The sequence below is a fragment of the Silurus aristotelis genome (genome assembly GCF_946808225.1).
Source record: "Silurus aristotelis genome assembly, chromosome: 24".
NCBI classification, from domain to species: domain Eukaryota; kingdom Metazoa; phylum Chordata; class Actinopteri; order Siluriformes; family Siluridae; genus Silurus; species Silurus aristotelis.
The window spans coordinates 4,592,654-4,612,599 of record NC_139597.1 but is presented as its reverse complement, the minus strand read 5'-3'; the positions used below and the strand labels follow the sequence as shown (position 1 = coordinate 4,612,599).

The 19,946-nt window shown below is 39.5% G+C and overlaps 1 protein-coding gene across 1 annotated transcript in view; it reads left to right on the top strand.

The window, feature by feature from the left end:
* Positions 1–3,133: 3,133 nt before the first annotated feature.
* The window catches only part of lrmp (lymphoid-restricted membrane protein), a 32,406-nt gene continuing 15,593 nt past the window's right edge, over positions 3,134–19,946 (top strand). Inside the window, exons 1-20 of the mRNA XM_083527926.1 lie at positions 3,134–3,274; positions 4,037–4,673; positions 4,981–5,091; positions 6,588–6,768; positions 6,936–6,994; positions 7,123–7,198; positions 7,984–8,142; positions 8,378–8,495; positions 8,847–8,897; positions 9,425–9,502; positions 9,593–9,649; positions 10,435–10,494; positions 10,569–10,633; positions 11,203–11,299; positions 11,562–11,696; positions 12,206–12,307; positions 14,917–15,068; positions 15,883–15,991; positions 17,146–17,464; positions 19,538–19,587. Coding sequence (XP_083384052.1) covers positions 4,055–4,673; positions 4,981–5,091; positions 6,588–6,768; positions 6,936–6,994; positions 7,123–7,198; positions 7,984–8,142; positions 8,378–8,495; positions 8,847–8,897; positions 9,425–9,502; positions 9,593–9,649; positions 10,435–10,494; positions 10,569–10,633; positions 11,203–11,299; positions 11,562–11,696; positions 12,206–12,307; positions 14,917–15,068; positions 15,883–15,991; positions 17,146–17,464; positions 19,538–19,587 — 2,598 coding nt within the window. The 5' untranslated portion in view covers positions 3,134–3,274; positions 4,037–4,054. The remainder of the gene's footprint in view (positions 3,275–4,036; positions 4,674–4,980; positions 5,092–6,587; positions 6,769–6,935; positions 6,995–7,122; positions 7,199–7,983; positions 8,143–8,377; positions 8,496–8,846; positions 8,898–9,424; positions 9,503–9,592; positions 9,650–10,434; positions 10,495–10,568; positions 10,634–11,202; positions 11,300–11,561; positions 11,697–12,205; positions 12,308–14,916; positions 15,069–15,882; positions 15,992–17,145; positions 17,465–19,537; positions 19,588–19,946) is intronic.

The window sequence follows — 19,946 nt, the reverse complement described above, 5'->3', positions numbered from 1 at the left end:
TACCACCCTGTCCTCTATATCTGCCTCTTTTACACCAACTACCTGCTTGTCTTCCCTCACCACATCCATGAACCTCCTCCTTGGCCTTCCTCTTTTCCTCCTACCTGGTGGCTCCATCTTCAGCATTTTTCTACCAATATAATTCATGTCCCTTCTCTGCACATGTCCAAACCATCTCAATCTCGCCTCCCTCACCTTGTCACCAAAACATCCTACATGTGCTGTCCCTCTAATAAACTCATTTCTAATCTTGTCCATCCTCGTCACTCCCAACGAAAACCTCAACATCTTCAGCTTTGCTACCTCTGGCTCCACCTCCTGTTTTTTACTCAATGCCACTGTCTCTAATCCATACAACATCGCAGGTCTCACCACAGTCCTATAAACTTTCCCTTTCATTCTTGCAGATACTCTTTTATCACAAATCACTCCTGTCACTCTTCTCCACCCACTCCACCCTGCCTGCACTCTTTTCTTTACTTCCCTAACACACTCTCCATTACTTTGCACTGTTGACCCCAGGTACCTGAACTCCTCCACCTTCTCCACCTCTTCTCCCTGCAACCGCATCACTCCACTGCCCTCCCTCTCATTCACACACATGTACTCTGTCTTACTCCTACTGACTTTCATTCCCCTTCTCTCCAGCGCATATCTCCACCTCTCCAGGCCCTTCTCAACCTGCTCTCTACTCTCACCACAAATCACAATATCATCTGCAAACATCATAGTCCAGGGAGACTCCTGTCTGACCTCGTCCGTCAACCTGTCCATCACCACTGCAAACAGGAAAGGGCTCAGGGCCGATCCTTGATGCAGTCCAACCTTCACCCTAAACCAGTCTGTCGTACCTACTGCACACTTTACTGCCGTCACACTGTCCTCATACATGTCCTGCACCACCCTCACATACTTCTCTGACACACCTGACTTCCTCATACAATACCACAACTCCTCTCTCGGCACCCTGTCGTACGCTTTCTCTAAATCCACAAATACACAATGCAGCTCCTTCTGTCCTTCTCTATACTTCTCCATCAACATCCTCAAAGCAAATAAGGCATCTGTGGTGCTCTTCCTCGGCATGAAACCATACTGTTGCTCACAGATGGTCAACTCTTCTCTCAGCCTGGCTTCCACTACTCTTTCCCATAACTTCATGGTGTGACTGATCAACTTAATTCCCCTGTAGTTACTGCAGGTCTGCACATCTCCCTTATGCTTAAAGATCGGTACCAGCACACTCCTTCTCCATTCCTCAGGCATCCTCTCCCCTTCCAGAATCCTGTTAAACAATCTGGTTAAAAACTCCACTGCCATCTCCCCTAAACATCTCCACGCTTCTACCGGTATGTCATCTGGTCCAACCGACTTTCCATTCTTCATCCTCTTAATCGCTGCTCTCACTTCCTCCTTACTAATCCTATCTACATCCTGCTTCACCAACTCCACATCCTCCAACCTTCTCTCTCTCTGATTTTCCTCATTCATCAGCTGCTCAAAATACTCCCTCCATCTTCTCAACACACTCTCCTCACTAGTCAACACATTTCCCTCTCCATCCTTTATTGCTCTATCCTTCCCAGCTCGGTCCCTCTGCTTGGCCAATCGGTATAAATCCTTTTCTCCTTCCTTAGTGTCCAACCTCTTATACAGTTCCTCATATGCCTTTTCCTTGGCTTTCGCCACATCCCTTTTAACCTGCTGCCGCATCTCCTTGTACTCCTGCCTACTTTTCTCATCACTCTGTCGATCCCACTTCTGTTTTGCCAATCTCTTTTCCCTAATGCTCTCCTGCATTTCCTTATTCCACCACCACGTCTCCTTGTCTTGCTTTCTATTTCCAGATGTCACACCAAGTACTTTTCTAGCTGCCTCCCTCATCACTCCTGCAGTAGTTGCGCAATCATCCGGCACCTCTTCACCACCACCAAGCCCCTGTCTGACCTCTTCCCTGAACCTCACACTACACTCTTCCTCCTTCAGTTTCCACCATCTTATTCTTCTTTCAAACCTTACTTTCCTCCTCTTCTTCTTCGCCTCCAAAACCATCCTACAGACCACCATCCGATGCTGTCTAGCTACACTGTCCCCCGCCAACACCTTACAGTCTCCAATCTCCTTCAGGTTGCATCTCCTACACAGAAGATAATCCACCTGTGTGCACCTTCCTCCACTCTTATACGTCACCCTATGATCCTCCTTCTTCTTAAAATACGTGTTCACCACTGCCATTTCCATCCTTTTAGCAAAATCTACCACCATCTGCCCTTCCACATTCCTCTCCTTAAAACCATACCTACCCATCACCTCCTCATCACCTCTGTTCCCTTCACCTACATGCCCATTACAGTCTGCCCCAATCACCAATCGTTCTTTCCTAGGTACACCATCTACCACTTCATCTAATTCACTCCAGAATCTTTCTTTCTCCTCCATCTCACAGCCAACTTGTGGAGCATAGGCACTGATGACATTTATCATCATCCCTTCAACTTCCACCTTCACGATCATCACCCTATCAGAAACTCTCTTCACCTCCACTACACTCTTACTGTACTCTTCCTTCAGAATCACCCCTACACCATTTCTCTTCCCATCCACACCATGATAAAACAGTTTAAACCCACCTCCAATGTTCCTGGCCTTACTCCCTTTCCACTTGGTCTCCTGAACACACAACACATCTACCTTTCTCCTCTCCATCATTTCAGCTATCTCTCTCCCTTTACCCGTCATAGTACTAAAATTTAAAGTACCAACCCGAACCTCTACTCTCCTACACTGCTCCTTTTCCTGCCGTCTCTGTAGACGCCTTCCTCCTCTCCTTCTCCTCCTTCGGCCAACAGAGCCCAATTTCCACCGGTACCCTGTCGGCTAACGATACCTGTGGCGGTCGTTGTTAACCCGGGCCTCGACCGATCCGGTATAAAATTCTCATTTGTGATCCGCATATTTGATTTGGCACATGTTTTACGCTGGATGCCCATAAATAAAACTTTAATAATAATAAAAAATATATTCACCGGTGAGTCGACACTCTAAACGACACTTCCATACAAAGAACCGACTCTTGTGAATCATTTTCAGTCGTGACACGTTTCTCTTTTTTTTTTTTCTAAATGCACGTGACATTCTTATGGCGTGCAATACGTGCACGCGTTTGTTTGGAGGAGTTTGAGCTCCTTTGGTTTGATGTCTGGCCTAAGATTAGTTAAATATATCTGATCTGAGGTTTATAATAAAGACTCATCAAGAGCATTAAAAAGAAAAGGCAAGTACATAGAGCACGTTCTGGGTTCAGCTTCTGAAGCTGCATGAGACTGAAGAGTGGTTTATTTGAGTGTAGTGTATCCAAACTGCATTTTTATTTCCTGATCTTCTCTCAAGTGGCTTTTACCTATAATTTAAGGTCTCTTTTTATAGCTTGGTTCTGTTTTTATTTATTTATTTATTTTTAAATCCCTGGGTTTGGAGTTTTGGTTTGCATGAAAATTCCTGTCTGTCTCTAGAGTGACACAGATCAGATTTTCCTCCTCCATTCCAATTTTTATATTATAGGCAAAATGTTTTATTTCATTTATTTTTTAACCAAGATGCAGAAAAGAAATGAGATTCTGTTTAGTAGGTTGTATTTTTTGTGGTTTCTATTATAGCCTTTTAATTTGCACAGGCATTAAAGCCAGGACTGACCCTCCTCGATATGACGTGGCCCAAGAAATGTCCTTGTAGATGGTTTCTGTCCTGTGTTTAATAAATGTTTTGTATTTCTTCAAAAGCTAGTTATTTCTTTTAATCTGGACTCCATTTATTATTCTTTTTCTGGCATTTTCGTTGTGCACATGATGAATTCTGGACTAAAAGAGGTGTCCTATAACTTTAGAATGGACAGGAAGTCACATTGATGTGAGACAGATGGCCAGTTATCAGATGCTTTTTTGAACCTTTAAAGATCCTTCAAAAATCTGAATGAGGTCTACAGCATATGTGGTCCATGCAGAAATATCAAATCTGTCTAACTTTGTGTTTGCTCTAGATCGAGGATTCTTCCATCATGGAGTTCGGCGTGACCCCAAGGAGACACAACCCAGTCGACAGCATCTGCCGCAAGCTGCAGACAATTCAGCGGCGTGACCAGGAACTCAACTCTCCCTTCCAGATCCCCAAACTGCAGTCGAGCAGCTACGACAGCCCCCACACGGGCCTGCGACGCAACCTGGACACCATCCTGAAGAAGCGCAAAAGTGAGGCTGAGCAGAACAGCTCACCTCTTGTGCTCACTCCTAGTGCACCCCGTGTCTCAGGAAGGACCCTGTGTGTCCCTGTAACACCCCTCAGTCCTGTTAATGCAACTTACACTGTCACAAGTACTTTGGGAAAGCTGGCAGAGAACAACAGCGTAGCACCCGGGCACAGCCGAGCCTGGCATCTTAGCTGCTCTACACCAGCAATACAGAGCGGTGATGCTCGCTTCAGCTTCACACCTGCAACCCAGAACAGTGATACTCGCTTTAGCTTCACTCCAACCCCCAGAGACAAGGACAGGAACACAGCCCCGGCGCATGGCCTGCTCTCCTATAACCTCAACTTTTGCTCCTCAGATGCGTCCACCATCTTAGACTGCGAGCTGCCTTATCCAGCCCTGGTGGTCAAGAGACTCTCAATGGGAGATGGTATGTAAGCTAATATAAAAAAAATGAAAATAAGGTGGTTCCTCCACCTTATTTACGTGATGCATATACATACGCCTTTACTAGTGCCTCAACATCTGCCCACTTAGACTTTTTAATATGTGAGGTTTTCTTTGTGCTAATTCCAAGCAAATGTGTAGAAGATCAAAACCTGTAACCGCTGCTCTACTGTTGATGTGGATAGGTTTGTAATCCCTAAAGTACTACTTTTAAGATTTGCTGAAGTAATCCTTACTGATGTGTCTTGATTAAGTCGTGATTGTTGGCTTGGTGGTTTGTGTTTCATCAGGTGCTGCTTTGCCATATGAATCCAAGAAAGAGAGTTTGGCTGAAGTGAGTCTGATTTGTGAAGAGGATCTGCTCGATACCATTTTCCAGGCCTGCGATACCCAGTGCAGAGGTATCACACACACACACACACACACACTATTTCTGCCTCTTGCCACAGCTTTAAAACTCCTTCTTTCCAGATAAAAGTTCACACAGCTGGAGGTTGTGTAAAGTACACCCTGTTTTCTAAAATTTAGAAAATCACATTTTGTTTATATAATGTAAGTGGATGGGAATAAAAAGACCCTTTGCAGTTCTGAACAATGTCTTTATATTTTATTTTTTGCATGACAATAAATGCTGAAATATTTTAACTTGGTGCTGTTGCTAAAAAACCAAGTGGTGTTGATAGGTGACTTCTCCAGAGGTGTACCTGAGTACAGAATACCTGAAAATCCTACTTGAGTAAAAGTACAGATACCTTACTGCAAAACGTACTCCATCACAAGTTTAAAGACTTCGATTCCAATATGACTTGAATAAAAGTCTTAATGTGTCTGATTTGAACAGTATTTGAGTTTCTGACTCATATTGAACGTAGGCTCAAAGATGCATTAGTCCTCGATACCAAGACATATTAGTGAAAAGCCAAGGGTTTGTGAGATTTTATTTCCTAAATTACGTATCAAATTGTACACCTTTAAAGCTGCATAAACCAAGATCATCTCCTCGAAATGCCAGGATGAAACAAAGAACAAACAAGTCGCTCAGAAAAAAAAAAAAAAAAAAAAAAAGCGAGCGTAGCAATGCAATCTTCCAAAATATGGATCTTCAAATGAAAAACAAATCAAATAATATCATGTCACAAACAATTAGAATTCAATGGAAAAGTAAAATGAAAGTGAATAATATTAAAGTAAAATCAGATATGCTGCTCTGACTTATTTAGTGCCACTCTCAGTCTCAGAGAGAGACAATATTTTGTATTCAACTTTAACAAAAGCTGGCTCTCAAAGTTTTTAGAATTAATTCAAGCTCTTTTTAGACTAAAAATGAGGTCGTCTGCGTTAAAAAAAGTCGCTCATGGGCAGCAGATTTGTACAGGGGAGTGTTAAGCCTTAATGACTTCTTTATGAGGTGCAAAATGTAATTGGTAACATTCATTGTCAATCCAAATATAGTGGAGTAAAATGTACTTGTGTTGAATTATAAATGTAGTTGAGTAGAGAGGAAAAGTTGCTTATATCTTTGATGAAACTGGAAAGTAAGCAATAAACACTACTCAAATACGTTACACCACCGGGCTTCTGCTATGAGTGTATAAATCTCATTTCTTGCAAACTGATTAGCTAGCGTAGGTTTAGCTAAGTAGCTAGCATCATTTCAGACAGTTTTGAGATCCTTTTTCTAAACTACTAAATAATAAAGCAAAAAAATAAATAAAAGCACATGGTTTATACTGCACTCAGATGCATTATACTGAATAAAACCTGAGCATTTTCTTTATGCTTATAACTTTTTGTTTCCTGGCCATGCTATGAAATCTATGTTAGCCTGTTAGGCTTAAATAATACCTTTTGGTAGGTCATTGACATGCTTTAGACGTTTATATTATTTTGTTTGTAGGTAAAGTGTACGTGTCTCACATCGTGGACTATCTGAGACACACAACGAGTCGTAGTTCTGAGGACAGCGGCCTGGAGGAGCTGTGTAACATGCTGGACCCTGAACACAAGGACATCTCCATTGACCTGGACACCTACCATGCTATTATGAAGGAGTGGATTGAAGACTGCCGCAACCAGGTGTACGTACGAATTCCTCACATAGCACGAGGAGAAACGGTCATACTTTTCTTTTTTTTTATTGGAGACTGTATCGGGTATGACTGTGTGTGTGTGTGTGTTGGTTGTGATAGTGTGTGTGTCTGTGCGCCTTTTTTTTTTTCACGTGATTTCCGTTCCTTTCTCTCAGGAAGAACAGTAAAGATGATGTCAATCAGGAATCAGTCAAACTGCCAGATAGTTTTGCTGGTAACTCAGATCTCAGAGTTTCCAATGAATTTTTATATTTGATGAAATAATTACTTTTTTTTTTTTTTCTCTTCTCAGTGTGCTCATTTAATATTTTGTGTATGTGTTTCTTTTCTTTCTTTTTGTAGCTAAGAGATCATTTATGCTGAATATGACTTCAGGAAGCCTGGAGGCTTTTGGAGGAGAAGCTTCCAGAGCTGAGCTGTATGTGTGTTCTCTCTCTGTCTCTCTCACTATACAGGGGTGGGCAATAGAAAAGTAGAAGTATATGTAATGTGTGTTTTATTTATGTATTTATTTATATATGTGTACGTGTATGGAAAAAAAAGTTTGTGGGCACCTGAAAGAGGTGTTGATCCCCAAACAAGTTGCTGTTATTAAAATCTCCACTTTTCTGGGAAGATGTTCCATTAGATTTTGGAGTGTGTGTATGGAGATTTAGGCTCATTTAGACACAAGGGCTTTCGTGAAGTCAGGTATTGTTGTATGTGAGGTGAGGAGGCCTGGGGTGCAGTCGGTGTTTATTCATCCCAAAAGGGTCAGAGCTCTATAGCAAGGAGATCTTCCACTCCAACCCATGTAAGGCATAACCACATGGAGCTGGCTTTGTGCACAGGAGTATTGTCATGCTGGAACAGGTTTGGGTCTCCTAGGTTAAGGAGCCATTTAATGTTGCCACATCCAAAGACATCAAACTTATTGATAACAGTTTGGGGAAAGAACATGGTGAATCAATAGATGGACATCGCAACGTGTTTTATTGCTTTTGTTCCACAGAAATTGTAAAAATTTTTTTTTTTTAAATGACAATGTAATGTAATGTTTTTGTTTGTTTGTCCCAAAAAACAAATGTGACACCAAAAACCAGTTAGTTCCTGTATTTGCTTTTGTTACAGGATCTATAAATGTCACTAAAGCACCAGCTTATTGATTCTCAGCTTATTGTGCTTTGTTTGGAGGATATAATCCTGTGCGCTGTTGTTGTGCAGAGAGACGTCAGATTTGGTGTTCTGCGTTGCCGATTTGCAGTTTAATAACCAGAAACTTCAGGAGGAAGTTCGGAAGCTAAAGCAGGCAGCAGAGGCAATAGAAGAAACCAACCAGAGACTCATTGAGGAAAATAAGGAGCTGAAGACTCAGGCTAAAATGTACAACTCTTCACATTATATCCCCTCTGTCATTGTCTCGCGTTTCTTTTTTTATTGCTTGTGTGTAGGCGTGTGAGTCTTGGTGTGTATCGGTGTTGTGGTGATATGTTGGGGGAAGTGTGTTTTGTTGTGTGTATGTTGATGTGGTACTGGGTGTATGTGTGTTATGCTTGCTGTGCTCTTGTTGATGTGGTGCATTTGTTGTTTGTGTGCATTGGGGATTTTCCCCCTGCAGGGGGCAGCAGCTTCTACAGAAGGAGCGCATGCTGAAGGAGGAAGTGGAGGAGATGAAGCTGACAATAAGCTCTTCAGAGGAGAATCGAGCTCGAGCCTCGGCTCAGAGTAAACAGATGGTGAGAGTCACACATAATTTTAGAATATAAAAAAACCCACAGTCAGCAGTGGATTCCACAGTCTGATTTTCAGCTACTGATTGGTCAGAAGGTGCTGCTTTATTTTCTTGCCCAATCACAGGTTTCCATTAATGCTCTTATTCTAAAGCTGTTTCTATAGCAACCACTCCTTCACAGAATAAGCAGTGTTTTTGTGTTATTTAGCAAGTTTCTTTTTTTTTCTGTGTTTTGTTTCTGTAACATTTATGGAAGGAGTCTCCAGTTTAAATTAAGCTTTAAATTTGTGTGTGTGTATATATATATACACACACACACACACACACACGTGTGAGTATGTATGTTTGTTTGCAGGAGCGAGAGAACTTAACTCTGATCTTGAAGATTGCTTCTCTGCAGGATGAGGTAAAGTCTCTCGAGTAAACCAAAAAATCTTTAACTTGAGCTAAAATGTTTTTAATCCCTGTACTAAAATTAACTCATTATGTGGTGATGTTTTGGTATAAAGTTCAGATTTCAAAATTATGGGCACCCTCTTATGGACTGAGAGAGAGAGTTGAAGTCAGAAGATATGTGTGTATGTAACTAGAATAATTAAATATTTTTTAAATCAAAAAAGGTTAAGTTGTTCCTCCTGTTGTTTATCACCAAAATAAATCGCATTACGATAATGATTACTCTTATTCATACTTTGTTTTACATTCATTAGCTTGCCATATTTAAAAAATAAATTTTTGACAAATGCTACATAATGCTAGCATATTTTTAGGACAAAACTATTTCAATCTTTCTTATTAATAATTAAGATAAAATTATATTTTGAAACATTTTTTATAAGTATTATTTCGTTAGAGAATGGGTCATTTTCTTATCGTTCTGTACAAAATACAAGATTCAGATGCTTTCCTTCGCTTTCATCCCTTGGTAATAAGAACATGAAGGTGTCTGTGGAGTTGGATGAGCTTCAGAAGAAGATAAAGATGCTTTTTGAGCTCAATGCTGACTTGCAGGTGCTTTTCATTCACTGATATATCACTTTAGCTTATTCTGTCTATTCACTTTTATATGGTAAGAACACTAAGTCTGTGTGTGTTTCTCAGGCCCAGACTCATTCCTTTGACGCTGCCATGAGTGAGAAGCACACCTTAATTCAGGAGGTCAGTCTGCTCCTAGGATTGTTTCTTTATTCTTGTTTTGTTTGTTTTTACTTTTTTTTTTTCTATCCGTGCATTCATCCATCTTGTGTCTTGGTTTGGACCAGCAGGATTCACGTAATCTTTTTTTCCCTCCATAGTATGATGAATAATGGATGCAGTACCTCTAATGACCACTAGGCCACAAATTTTACTCCATTAAAATAAATGGCAGAATAGCCATTATTTTAATGAACAAATTTGTAAACAAACATTTATTTAATGTCAGTCTCCCTTCATCTTTACTTCTTAATTTGTATACAGGAAATTAGTGTTTGTGTAAATTTTTTTAATCCAAGGCTGAAATAAGCACAGATTTACCTAAACTGGATAAACATGACAAATTCTCACTCCAGTATGGCCTAGTCTGTGCCCAGTGTAGCTTTAGGAGTGATACCTGATATGGTATTCTGCTGTATTGGATCATCTACTTCAGGGTATGACATGTTGAGATGCTATCTGCTCATTGCACACCAAATTTAGCTGTTGACTTGAACTAGTCTAAGTGTCCTTGTCTGGTCTCTCTTTTCAGCAGGGTGTTTGTGTCTGGCAAAAACTGGATGTTATTTTGCCTTTCGTATCCAAGAAGTGTATTTTTGTGATTTTATGATGTGCCCAGTTGCCACATGGTTGGCTGATTTTGAATAATGATCTTAAATTAGCAGGTTTTCCTAATAAACCGGTTGCTAATATCAGATATTTGCTATTCTGGACATCACAGCTTCTTGTACTTGTCTTGTACTTTCCAGAAAATGAGGCAGATTGAGGAGCTGAAGGCTGCAGTTATGGAGTATTCATCAGTCACTGAAGTAAAACACACACACACACACATTGTGATTGTCTTGTGTAAATTAATTGTTAAATTCATGGGTTCTTCTTTTAGTTACTGAGAGCAGAGAAGAACAAGCTGGAGAGACAGATGCAGCTGCTGCAGCCAGACATGGCCATGTAAGAGCATACACACGGTGAAGAAAACGCATTCGTCTATTAGAGAGCATTGTGTACGGGTTGGGGGGCAGGACGGGTTTATTCCGAACCTGCCGAAAACACGGGTTTCAAAATGATTGGCTCTTGAATAGCTTTATTATTGGCCTCTGAAGATGATGATTACCTTTAGGATGACTTGCCATAAAAACAAACTATTCAGGCTGTGAAGAACAGATAAACTCAGATACACCAAATAATCTTCAAAAGAAATTCTTCAAATTTTTTCTGCTTTAATTGTGTGAACAATGAAATAATTTCTTCCTTCACACATTTTTATTAAATCTAACATAAAAAAACCCACATTTTTGTTGTGGAGTCGATGTAGATGTCGATTCACTTTCTGATAGTTGCTCATTCTTAGGTAAAGCAAGACACCATTGCCGAGGTGCTCTTGGACCCACAAGTGCGATTTGCTTAGTTTTAAAGAACTGATCGGTGGTCAAAGTGCGTGTGTGTGTGTGTGTGTGTGTGTGTGTGTGTGTGTGTGTGTGTGTGTGTGTGTGTGTGTGTGTGTGTGTGTGTGTGTGTAGTCCTGGTCTGTCCCTCTCGGTGGCATACAGACTGAATCAGATGAGTTCAGGTTCCCTGGAGACCGAGCTGGCCCTGGCGCAACAGAATCTACCCGAGGTGTGTGAGCAAACAAAAGATTATCTGTCTGTTAATTTGAGTGGCTGAAACACACTCAACTCCCACACACACTTAATCTCCATCTGCTCCCAAAACAGCACAATTAAAACATCTATTGAATACTGAGCACGGATGAAAAGCATGATTAATACCAACATCACTTTTTTTTTTTTTTTATAAATGTTAATGCAGTCCCTTCTTTAAAAAGTGTATTGATCATTTATGGGGCAATTTTCTTTTCATTTACAACCTGCATATGTAGGGGGCAGAGCATTTATCCTCCATCTGCATGGCCTCACCCCTAGACGAGACTTTGGACCGTGAGGTTCTTCTCCTTCTGCAGGGTCCAACACCTGAGCAGATGTCTGTGGAGTTTAAGATGCTGACAGACAGACTGGTAATGTTTTGTATGTCAAGATGCAGTAATACACAGATAAAAAAAAAAAAGTTCCGGAACTGTCGGTGTTGATGTTGAAAGATTTCCCAGATGGTCATCAAATATGTTGTGAAATAATGTGTAGAATGTGGCTGTGTGTTAACACAAAGCACCCACCACCATGCTTCACTACCATACATATCATTTACAATATCAGTGATTTTTTTATATCTATATTTTGCAGTATTTAGTACAAGTCTGAAAGTGTAACAGATGTTCTTCTCTCATCTATTTAGTAGTAATTCTAGCATTCTTGAATCTCCAATTTGGCCAAACCCTTTCACACTTTTTCACTTATTTTAGGGTAAAAAAAGTGCAACATTCACACTGTAACTACATTTCCTATCCTACCTGGTTCTAGATTGCATTTCAAGATTCGATTAACTATCCTCAGTATTATTGCAAATAATGATGCAAAATAGTTTGGAGAATACAGAATGCTAAATAAATGTTTGTGTGTGGTGTTTCAGAGCCAAGAGATAAAAGAGCACATGCTGGAGGTTCTCACGGCACTTCCAGACTTTCAGAAGAATCAAGAAGAACAGGACACTAACACTGACCCCAGGCTCCAGGTGAGCACAATAATCTGTATGAAAACCTTGTTTAGTTTATGGAGACTTTATCATTCCTTACACTTTAAAGGGGTAGTAGTCAGTTTGTTCAAATGTATTACTGCTGCAGATGAACTGGAAAAAATCTATAAAGCATGATGAATTGATGGATTAGAGTAGATCAGATTTAACTTTGAGTTCCATAAAAAGTGTAGATGAGAGAGTAGAGACCAGTTCAGTGCAAGTAAACAGTGCCTAAATATGAAGGTGTGTGCACAGATAATGAAGGTTAGGACAAGAAACCTTGCAATCAACAAGAGACAACAGAGTGCAAACAGCATTAATAATGTGCAAGTTTATAAAAAATAAAAATGAACCACCGCTGCTGATCCTCCCAGTACTTCCAAGTGTGTGTGAAAAAGCTGTTACTATAGTAACAATAAGCACATCCTAATGCATTGTATATAACTAGGATTAATTAAAAAATCTTTTAATGGACAAAAAACCAGGAGAAGGATAGAAAACGCTTTGAAGATTATATAAGATCGCCATTCTCTCCGCTTTCCTCTCTGACGACATTACGTAACTGAGTGCTTGCCCGGCTCGAGTGTGTGTGGAAAAAAAGGAAACATGGAGCGGAACGACATGAAAATTTTTTTCCTACTAGTTAACAATCTTGTCCTGAAGTCGCCCACACAGCTCATGGTCAAATTCCCACGAGTCAGAGGTGCAGTGCAGTGTCGTCGTCATATAAACGTTGTATTGATTCGACTGAAGCCAGTGTTTCTCCTCATCCATGTTTAATTTTTAGTGCCGAAACGGAGGCCACCTTGATGTCTATCTTTTTAAAGTTCAAATTGAGTTATTTTCGCTACATATTTGCATGTTAAACTTTGTTATATGAGCCCTATAGGGCAGCACATATCAATCATAACATCACATAATATAAATGTACAATCCATTATTCTAAAGCTAAATGACCTAAAAAAGGCCTAGTTTATATTATATTATATTGTTTTATCGTATTGTACGTTGTTTTATTTAATATTTAAAAACTTTTTTTTTTAAATATTTTTTTTTTTATGTAGTTTACCATGCTTTACAGTGTGACTTAAAAATAAGAATAAAATATTAAGAAAAAAAATCTTTTTCTGATGATTGAAAGAAAATGTAATCTAAAATATCATGTATCTGTTACTGTATAAATGCATAAATATTGAAGGATGCAAAATGTTTTTAAGCATGTAATGCAAATTAGAAATAACATTTTATAGCGCATGAGTAATTAATATTTAGAATTCAAAATCTGTGTTCGGCGAGAACCCAACAGTGCTGTGATATGAAATTAGATTTCATTCACAGAGGAGTTGATTGCAGGAAAGGAAAATTATTAAGAAGGATATAAAACCTGTGTGCCTCCACCACCATGCTTCACAAGTCATTTAATCGGTTCCATTGCATCTCGCATAAAATCTTTAACCTCCTGCATCAGGTTTAAGACACTGCTTAGAGCATCGCCTTCCACATTTATTCCCAATTTGCTCTTGTAATTCCCTCCACTCTTATGAGAAGATCCACTAGATTTTGGAGTGTGCTTGCAGGCATTTGTGTTCATTAGCCACAAGGGTGTTAGTGAAGTCAGGTACTTATGTAGGCTAAGATTAGAGCGCTATAGCAGGCCATTTGAGATCTTTTTCTCCAAATCATGCAAACCATATCTTAAAGGAGCTCACTTTGTGCACTGGGGCATTGCAATGATGGAGGAGGTTCAAGTGAACGCAAGATTTTATTCTATCTCATCTTTAGACTATACAAATCCTATACAATTGTGTGAAAAAGATACAACATTTCAGATAATGCCTTAATGTGCCGATAGAATTAGATGATTAATAAAAAGGTAGGTGCTCCAATAAAATAAAAAAAAACTTATTTATTCTAAACCCTTTTTTTTTTTTTTTTTTTTTTTTTTTACTGTTACTTTTTTTGTAGGAAAGAAAGTTTTTAAGTTATGTTCTAGTAAAAGTAAAGCAATACATTTTTTTTTTTTTTTTAATTTGCATACAAATTAACAAGTATTAAATAAAAAAAATCTACAATTCTAACGTTAAAAATTCAGTCAATTGTTTTTTACAGGTTTAGTCTTTAATTACCAATAATTTTTTTTTCCCACTCTAATTTTTGTACCTGTCTCCAAAAATGTTTTTCTATGCTTGTGTGTTTTTTTATTACTTTTAATTTTATCTCTCAATTTTTTGATATTTAATTGTACCTCACTTTGATCCACCATGTATAGAGATTTCTTTGTGTAGGAATTGCACAAACCTGAATACATAGTTAATGAAGCCAAGTTTTGTTGAACTTCCAAACTCCCAACGCTCCGATGCTGCTCTCCTTCACATTACGTATCAGAACCAGCCTACGCATGTGTGCGAGCGCACACACACACACACGCACTCGGACACACTCGCACACGTTCACACTGATCTTAATCATACAGCTCCATCTCCCTCACTTCATTCTGAGTCACTGATGCTGCAGTAAGCGAACATCTGAATCTGGTTTTGTTTGTTTAATGATTTATTTGATTTTGGGTTTGTATTAATGAAACTCGGGGTCACTCGGGGTCACAGGGCCTGCGGGTTCAGCTGGAGCAGAGGCGTAGCGAGTGGACTCACGGCCTCGAGCAGCTGAAGCAGTACACAGGCTCGCTGGAGAAGGAGCTGCTGAAGATGTCCAGCAACATGAGGCGCTCACGCACCGAGATCCTGCACCTCTCTGTCAGGTAAGTGGAATTCTCCAGATAGTGAGAAAACGGTGTGGTCATGGTGGGGAAACGGTTTATCAGAACATGTTTTCTTTTATATAAGGTTCAAAGGATCAAGATTTTTATTTGACGTATTGTTCTGCAGGATCTTCAATCATGTCGTGGTGTAAAGAGCTGCTTGATTCAGTTAATTCTGCTCTATAGTGATGGTCTTCCTTCATAGGTCAGAGCTCCATGTGCACATTTAAATTTACTAGTTGCCCCCTTTCCTCTGATTCTCCATCCTATTTCTATTCAGGGAGTTTTTAGTTCATTTAGAGTTCATGGCAGTTGAGACACATACGAAATGTTTACAGTAAAAAAAAAAAAAGCAGACCTGGAGATAAAGCCAGGTGGAGACTGTTACTGTCATTAGAGTGAGAACTTCCATTTTAACTCCACCCTGAAACACACAAAAATTTGTTTATACTAAAATATTTGTGTGGGGTTTAGTGATTCTGGTGCCTGCCGTGTGCTGGGTGGAGATGTATCATCCGAAAAGGTGTTTGTTTGCATTAATAGAAGAGAACTGATGGAGGTCTGGATGTTTCCAGTTCAAAAGTCCCAGAATGCAATGCAGCTTTTCAGCATTAAGGTGCTACTAATCTGCTCAGTTTAGTTAGAACTAATGTGCAAGGGCTAAACCTCAGCAGGTAGTTGGATGAGTTGTAGAAGCTGGTCAGCAAATTCATAGTGAGTGGTGGGTTTCTGAGATGTGACGAAAAACTTACTAGTTTATTAAACAATATAGATGTTTGTGTGTGAATTCAAAACGTGTGTGTGTCTTTTGTAGGCTGCAGGAACAGGAAAATCACAAGCTGCTGTTACGTGAGGAGCTGGACCACCAGCTAAAGATTCGTCAGGACCACAGGGACGCCAGCACTCAGACTGACCTGCCACAGGTAGGCTATGCAACCCGAACTACCCGACCCTGGGAAAATAGGTTTTAGGATTATTATCAACAAGCTCACTTACTCTTAGCACATGGAAGTAGATGCTTTGTCTTTAAAAGCATGTGTGTGAAGTGATTTTTAATTTTTTTCTTATTCCTTGTTGAATATATTTGTTGGTCTATTAGGCCATGGGATTAAAACCTTTACCCAAATACAAGGTGGTATCAAAAAGTTTCAAGATGAGCTCTGTTTACCATAAAGTTCAGTACTTTATTTATCTACATTTACACACTATCACCTTCAAAATAGTCCCCTTGCACAGCAGTAGAGCGTTCCCAGCGTTCCTGACACTTCTACAATATGTCCAGCGTGTCAAGATCCTCCTTTTGCGATTTGCGCCGGATCTCCGCAGTAATGTCAAAACTGCGACCTTTAAACCGGATGTTCATCTTCTGGTAGAGGGCGAAGTTACAGGAGCCAAATCTGGTGATTAGGGCAGGTGCAGAACTGAGATAGTGTTGTTTCCGGCGAGATACTCGCGTGTAAGGAGAGCTCAACGAAAGGGTGTGCACGTGGTCAGAATAGCACCAGTTGCACAGCTCAAGATGACCGGATGATGTCTTCTGGCACACTGATTTATGCAGCTTGGTGCTCCCTGTGACTGTGTGTTACACACCACAAGTCTCGCAACTTTTCAATACCACTTTGTACAGGAGCAGTCGACTTCATCCACCACTGCATTTAACATTGAGGAACATCCTCAAAGCAATATCTGCAGAGCAGCTATGCGTATGCACAGAATAATGCTGTTTGTCACGTACCAGAGAAACCATAATGTGTAAACTAAAAGACTCAAGTGAAACAGTTAGAGCTTTACTGCTAATGCTGGAGGTTCCATCCTTAAAAGTTAAATAAAGAAATCCCAAAATCAACGTGTGGTTTCCAACTAATGAGAACTCCAACAGGCAGGTCTGGAGAGCAGAAGAGGTGCAGATCACTGGTATCTCAGGGGATGGTATATTCCGACAGCGAGCATGAAATGCAGATCTTATCTTTATCTTAGATCTAATTTCTAGTATACCTCTTTTTTCTTGATTTTACTCATATGTAGTTGGTTTCAGTAAAGTAAGTGTGTGTGTGTGTGTGTGTGTGTGTGTGTGCAGGCTGTAGATGATGAGAACTCATCCCCGGAGTGGGACAGAATTTATCCACTTCTCGACTCTCCTTCTGAAGATGAGTTGGTGACAAACTCGCGGGAGGACGATCAACCTGAAGTTCCTAATGCTGCTGATGAAGATTTACAGGAAGACCTGAGCAAACCCGAGATCTTGCAGGAGATGCATTGTGGAGAGCACGGGAAACAGGACCTGAATACACGGAGAGAGACAACACATGATACTGATGTTGAGGTCGAGGAGCTTGGAGGTTACACAGTGTCCCAGGAGAGTCAGCCAGAGGACATCAAGGATGGTGGAACTTCCGGTGAGTAAAGAATCTCACGCGTGTCAAATGTGTGTCTGTAGTATATATCAATGGCAGGCCATGTTTTTTTTTGACACCTAGGTCTTTAACAGTGTCCTACCTGAATCAGTCCACCTCTTAATAACGTCATTATAATGCAACATCTATAGGAACCTTTAATATTCTACAGAAGCACAGTATAACTGCATCACAGACAGGAAAATCGAACAGCGAGAATGAATGCAATTACTAAATCAAGACACCCAATTCAACAAGTCAAATGCTGCACTGCCTGCAGAAGCATCAATATTACCCTCATAAAATTACCCTGTGGATTTTTTTCCCCCTGTGAATTATGTTTTTCCTGGGGTTTTGAAATAAAGGCAAATTGTGTTTTGCATTGGGCTGCAAAATTATGGGAATTTTTAAGACTGGAATCTTTCCATGGCAATTAATGGGAATAAACTGAGAATTTGCAAAATTGCAGACTAGAAAACTTATTAATAATCCTGGGTTAAAACAACCAGAATTAATGCCATTTCATTAGAATTTTCTATTCTGCACTATCATCAGAACACATGCACACTGGTACATTTCCTCAATCCTGCAGACAAAATAATGTCCAGAAATGTCCATCTTGGCGAGTATTTGCGTGAATCACATAAATATTACATACATTTATGTTTAAAACTTCGTGTGGTGTGTAAGTTAGTGTGTAACACAGTTATACTAACAATTAAATCAGTCAAAAAGGACATTTTTAAAGTCTGTATAAGTTTGCATGCATGTCAGCTTGTGACCAAACCAGATGTTTATATAGTTTCACGAGACATGGTGAGAATGCACAATTAAACGTAAATCAGATGTTTACATACATCATTAATAGGGGTGTAACGTTAAACAAAATTCACGGTTTGGTACGTATTTTGGTTTTTAAGTTACGGTTCGGTCCAATTTCGTTATAGTTCGGGGGGAAAGAATGCAGCAAATAAAATTGTTTGTCGTTTTTTATTAACATTTAAACCGTTTACATATTTAAAACAATTTTAAATAAAATGTCTGCTTTTATGAATAATATAAAATATTTTGATATTTTATAAAAATTAAATGGAATAAATCCAATTAATTCAATTCACTTTAATAGATTCATTTTAGGGGAAATTCTTGGACCTTGAGTTTAATAATAATTAAAAGTCAAAGTGCAAGGTGCAGACTAAACAAAATCACGGTCCGCCAACTTAATGCGTTCCTGAGAGAACTCCGATTTTAACTGTGTTCCGCACGCAAAATAGAATTAGAAAAATTTCGGTACGTATACATGTACCGTTACACCCCTAATCATTAGTCATCTCACATCCTCTACACAACTTCTTTCCAGAGTTCTGATGGAGAACAGGTGATGCATGTATCTGTCTATCTGGATTAAATGTAATATACTGTACTGTTCTCTATTAGAACACTTATGGTATATTTGAAGTTTGTTTGCTTCTCCCCGCTGCAATTCATCCTGTTCACTTCCATGCAATGTCCTCGTTAACGTGGTCATGGTAACGGCGAGAGAACACGGCGTGCAAGCAAGACCTCCACGAGATTTTCTATATTTTTGGAATTAGAATGCCACATACCAGTTATTCCTTGAGCTCTTTTCGCTTCTATGTTATTCAAGTTGTAGCACCGTGTCGTGTTTTTTTCATGTAGCATTTTTATTAGCTAGCCAGTCAATGTAGTTTGTAGCAGCAAACACACTGTGTTTTAAATTTCTCACACGCTATCTAGATTATCTTTTAGTTGCATGACTGTAACAACAGTCTTCTTTGAACTGCTCCTCTCACGGTACAATGTAGGACTTCCATTTCAGAGCCTTGACCAATAAAATCACCATCTTCTCTCTGGAACAGCCAAGAATAGAACAATGTATACCAGGCTTTAGGTTTAGGGTCCTGAAGGACTTTAACGTGTCTTCACAACACAACTATCAGACGTGCATTGTGCAGCTTTAATCAGTTAATGTTTCTATCACTGCACTAGGGGTCGCATGTGTTTGTCTGCACATAAATGATCATATAACTTTTTTTTAATCCTTTTACATTTCAGAAACTCTACTTGATGAGAATCGATTCAAGGATCTCTCTCAACCACAACAGGTATTCTATTGTGTACACTGTTTTTAAATACCAGAGTTACACTATATGGCCTTAAATATGTGCACCCCTGAGCATCGCATCCATTTGACTGGATATGTGGTTTTGCTGCAAAGGTACTGTAGAAGCACACGGTTTTATAGAAAATCTTTGTATAATGTATTGTTTGAATTTCAAGAGACACAAACATTATTTCTGCATGAATGGTGCACAAAGCTTTTATTTTATTATTATTTTTTGGTATTTCCGTTTATAGCTTCGATAAGTGGGATCAACTTTTGTTGCAAGTGTTTGGAAGTATAGCAAACCTATTAATTAGTCAAAAATAAGTTAAAACAAACAAAGCAGAAAAGTGTGACCTT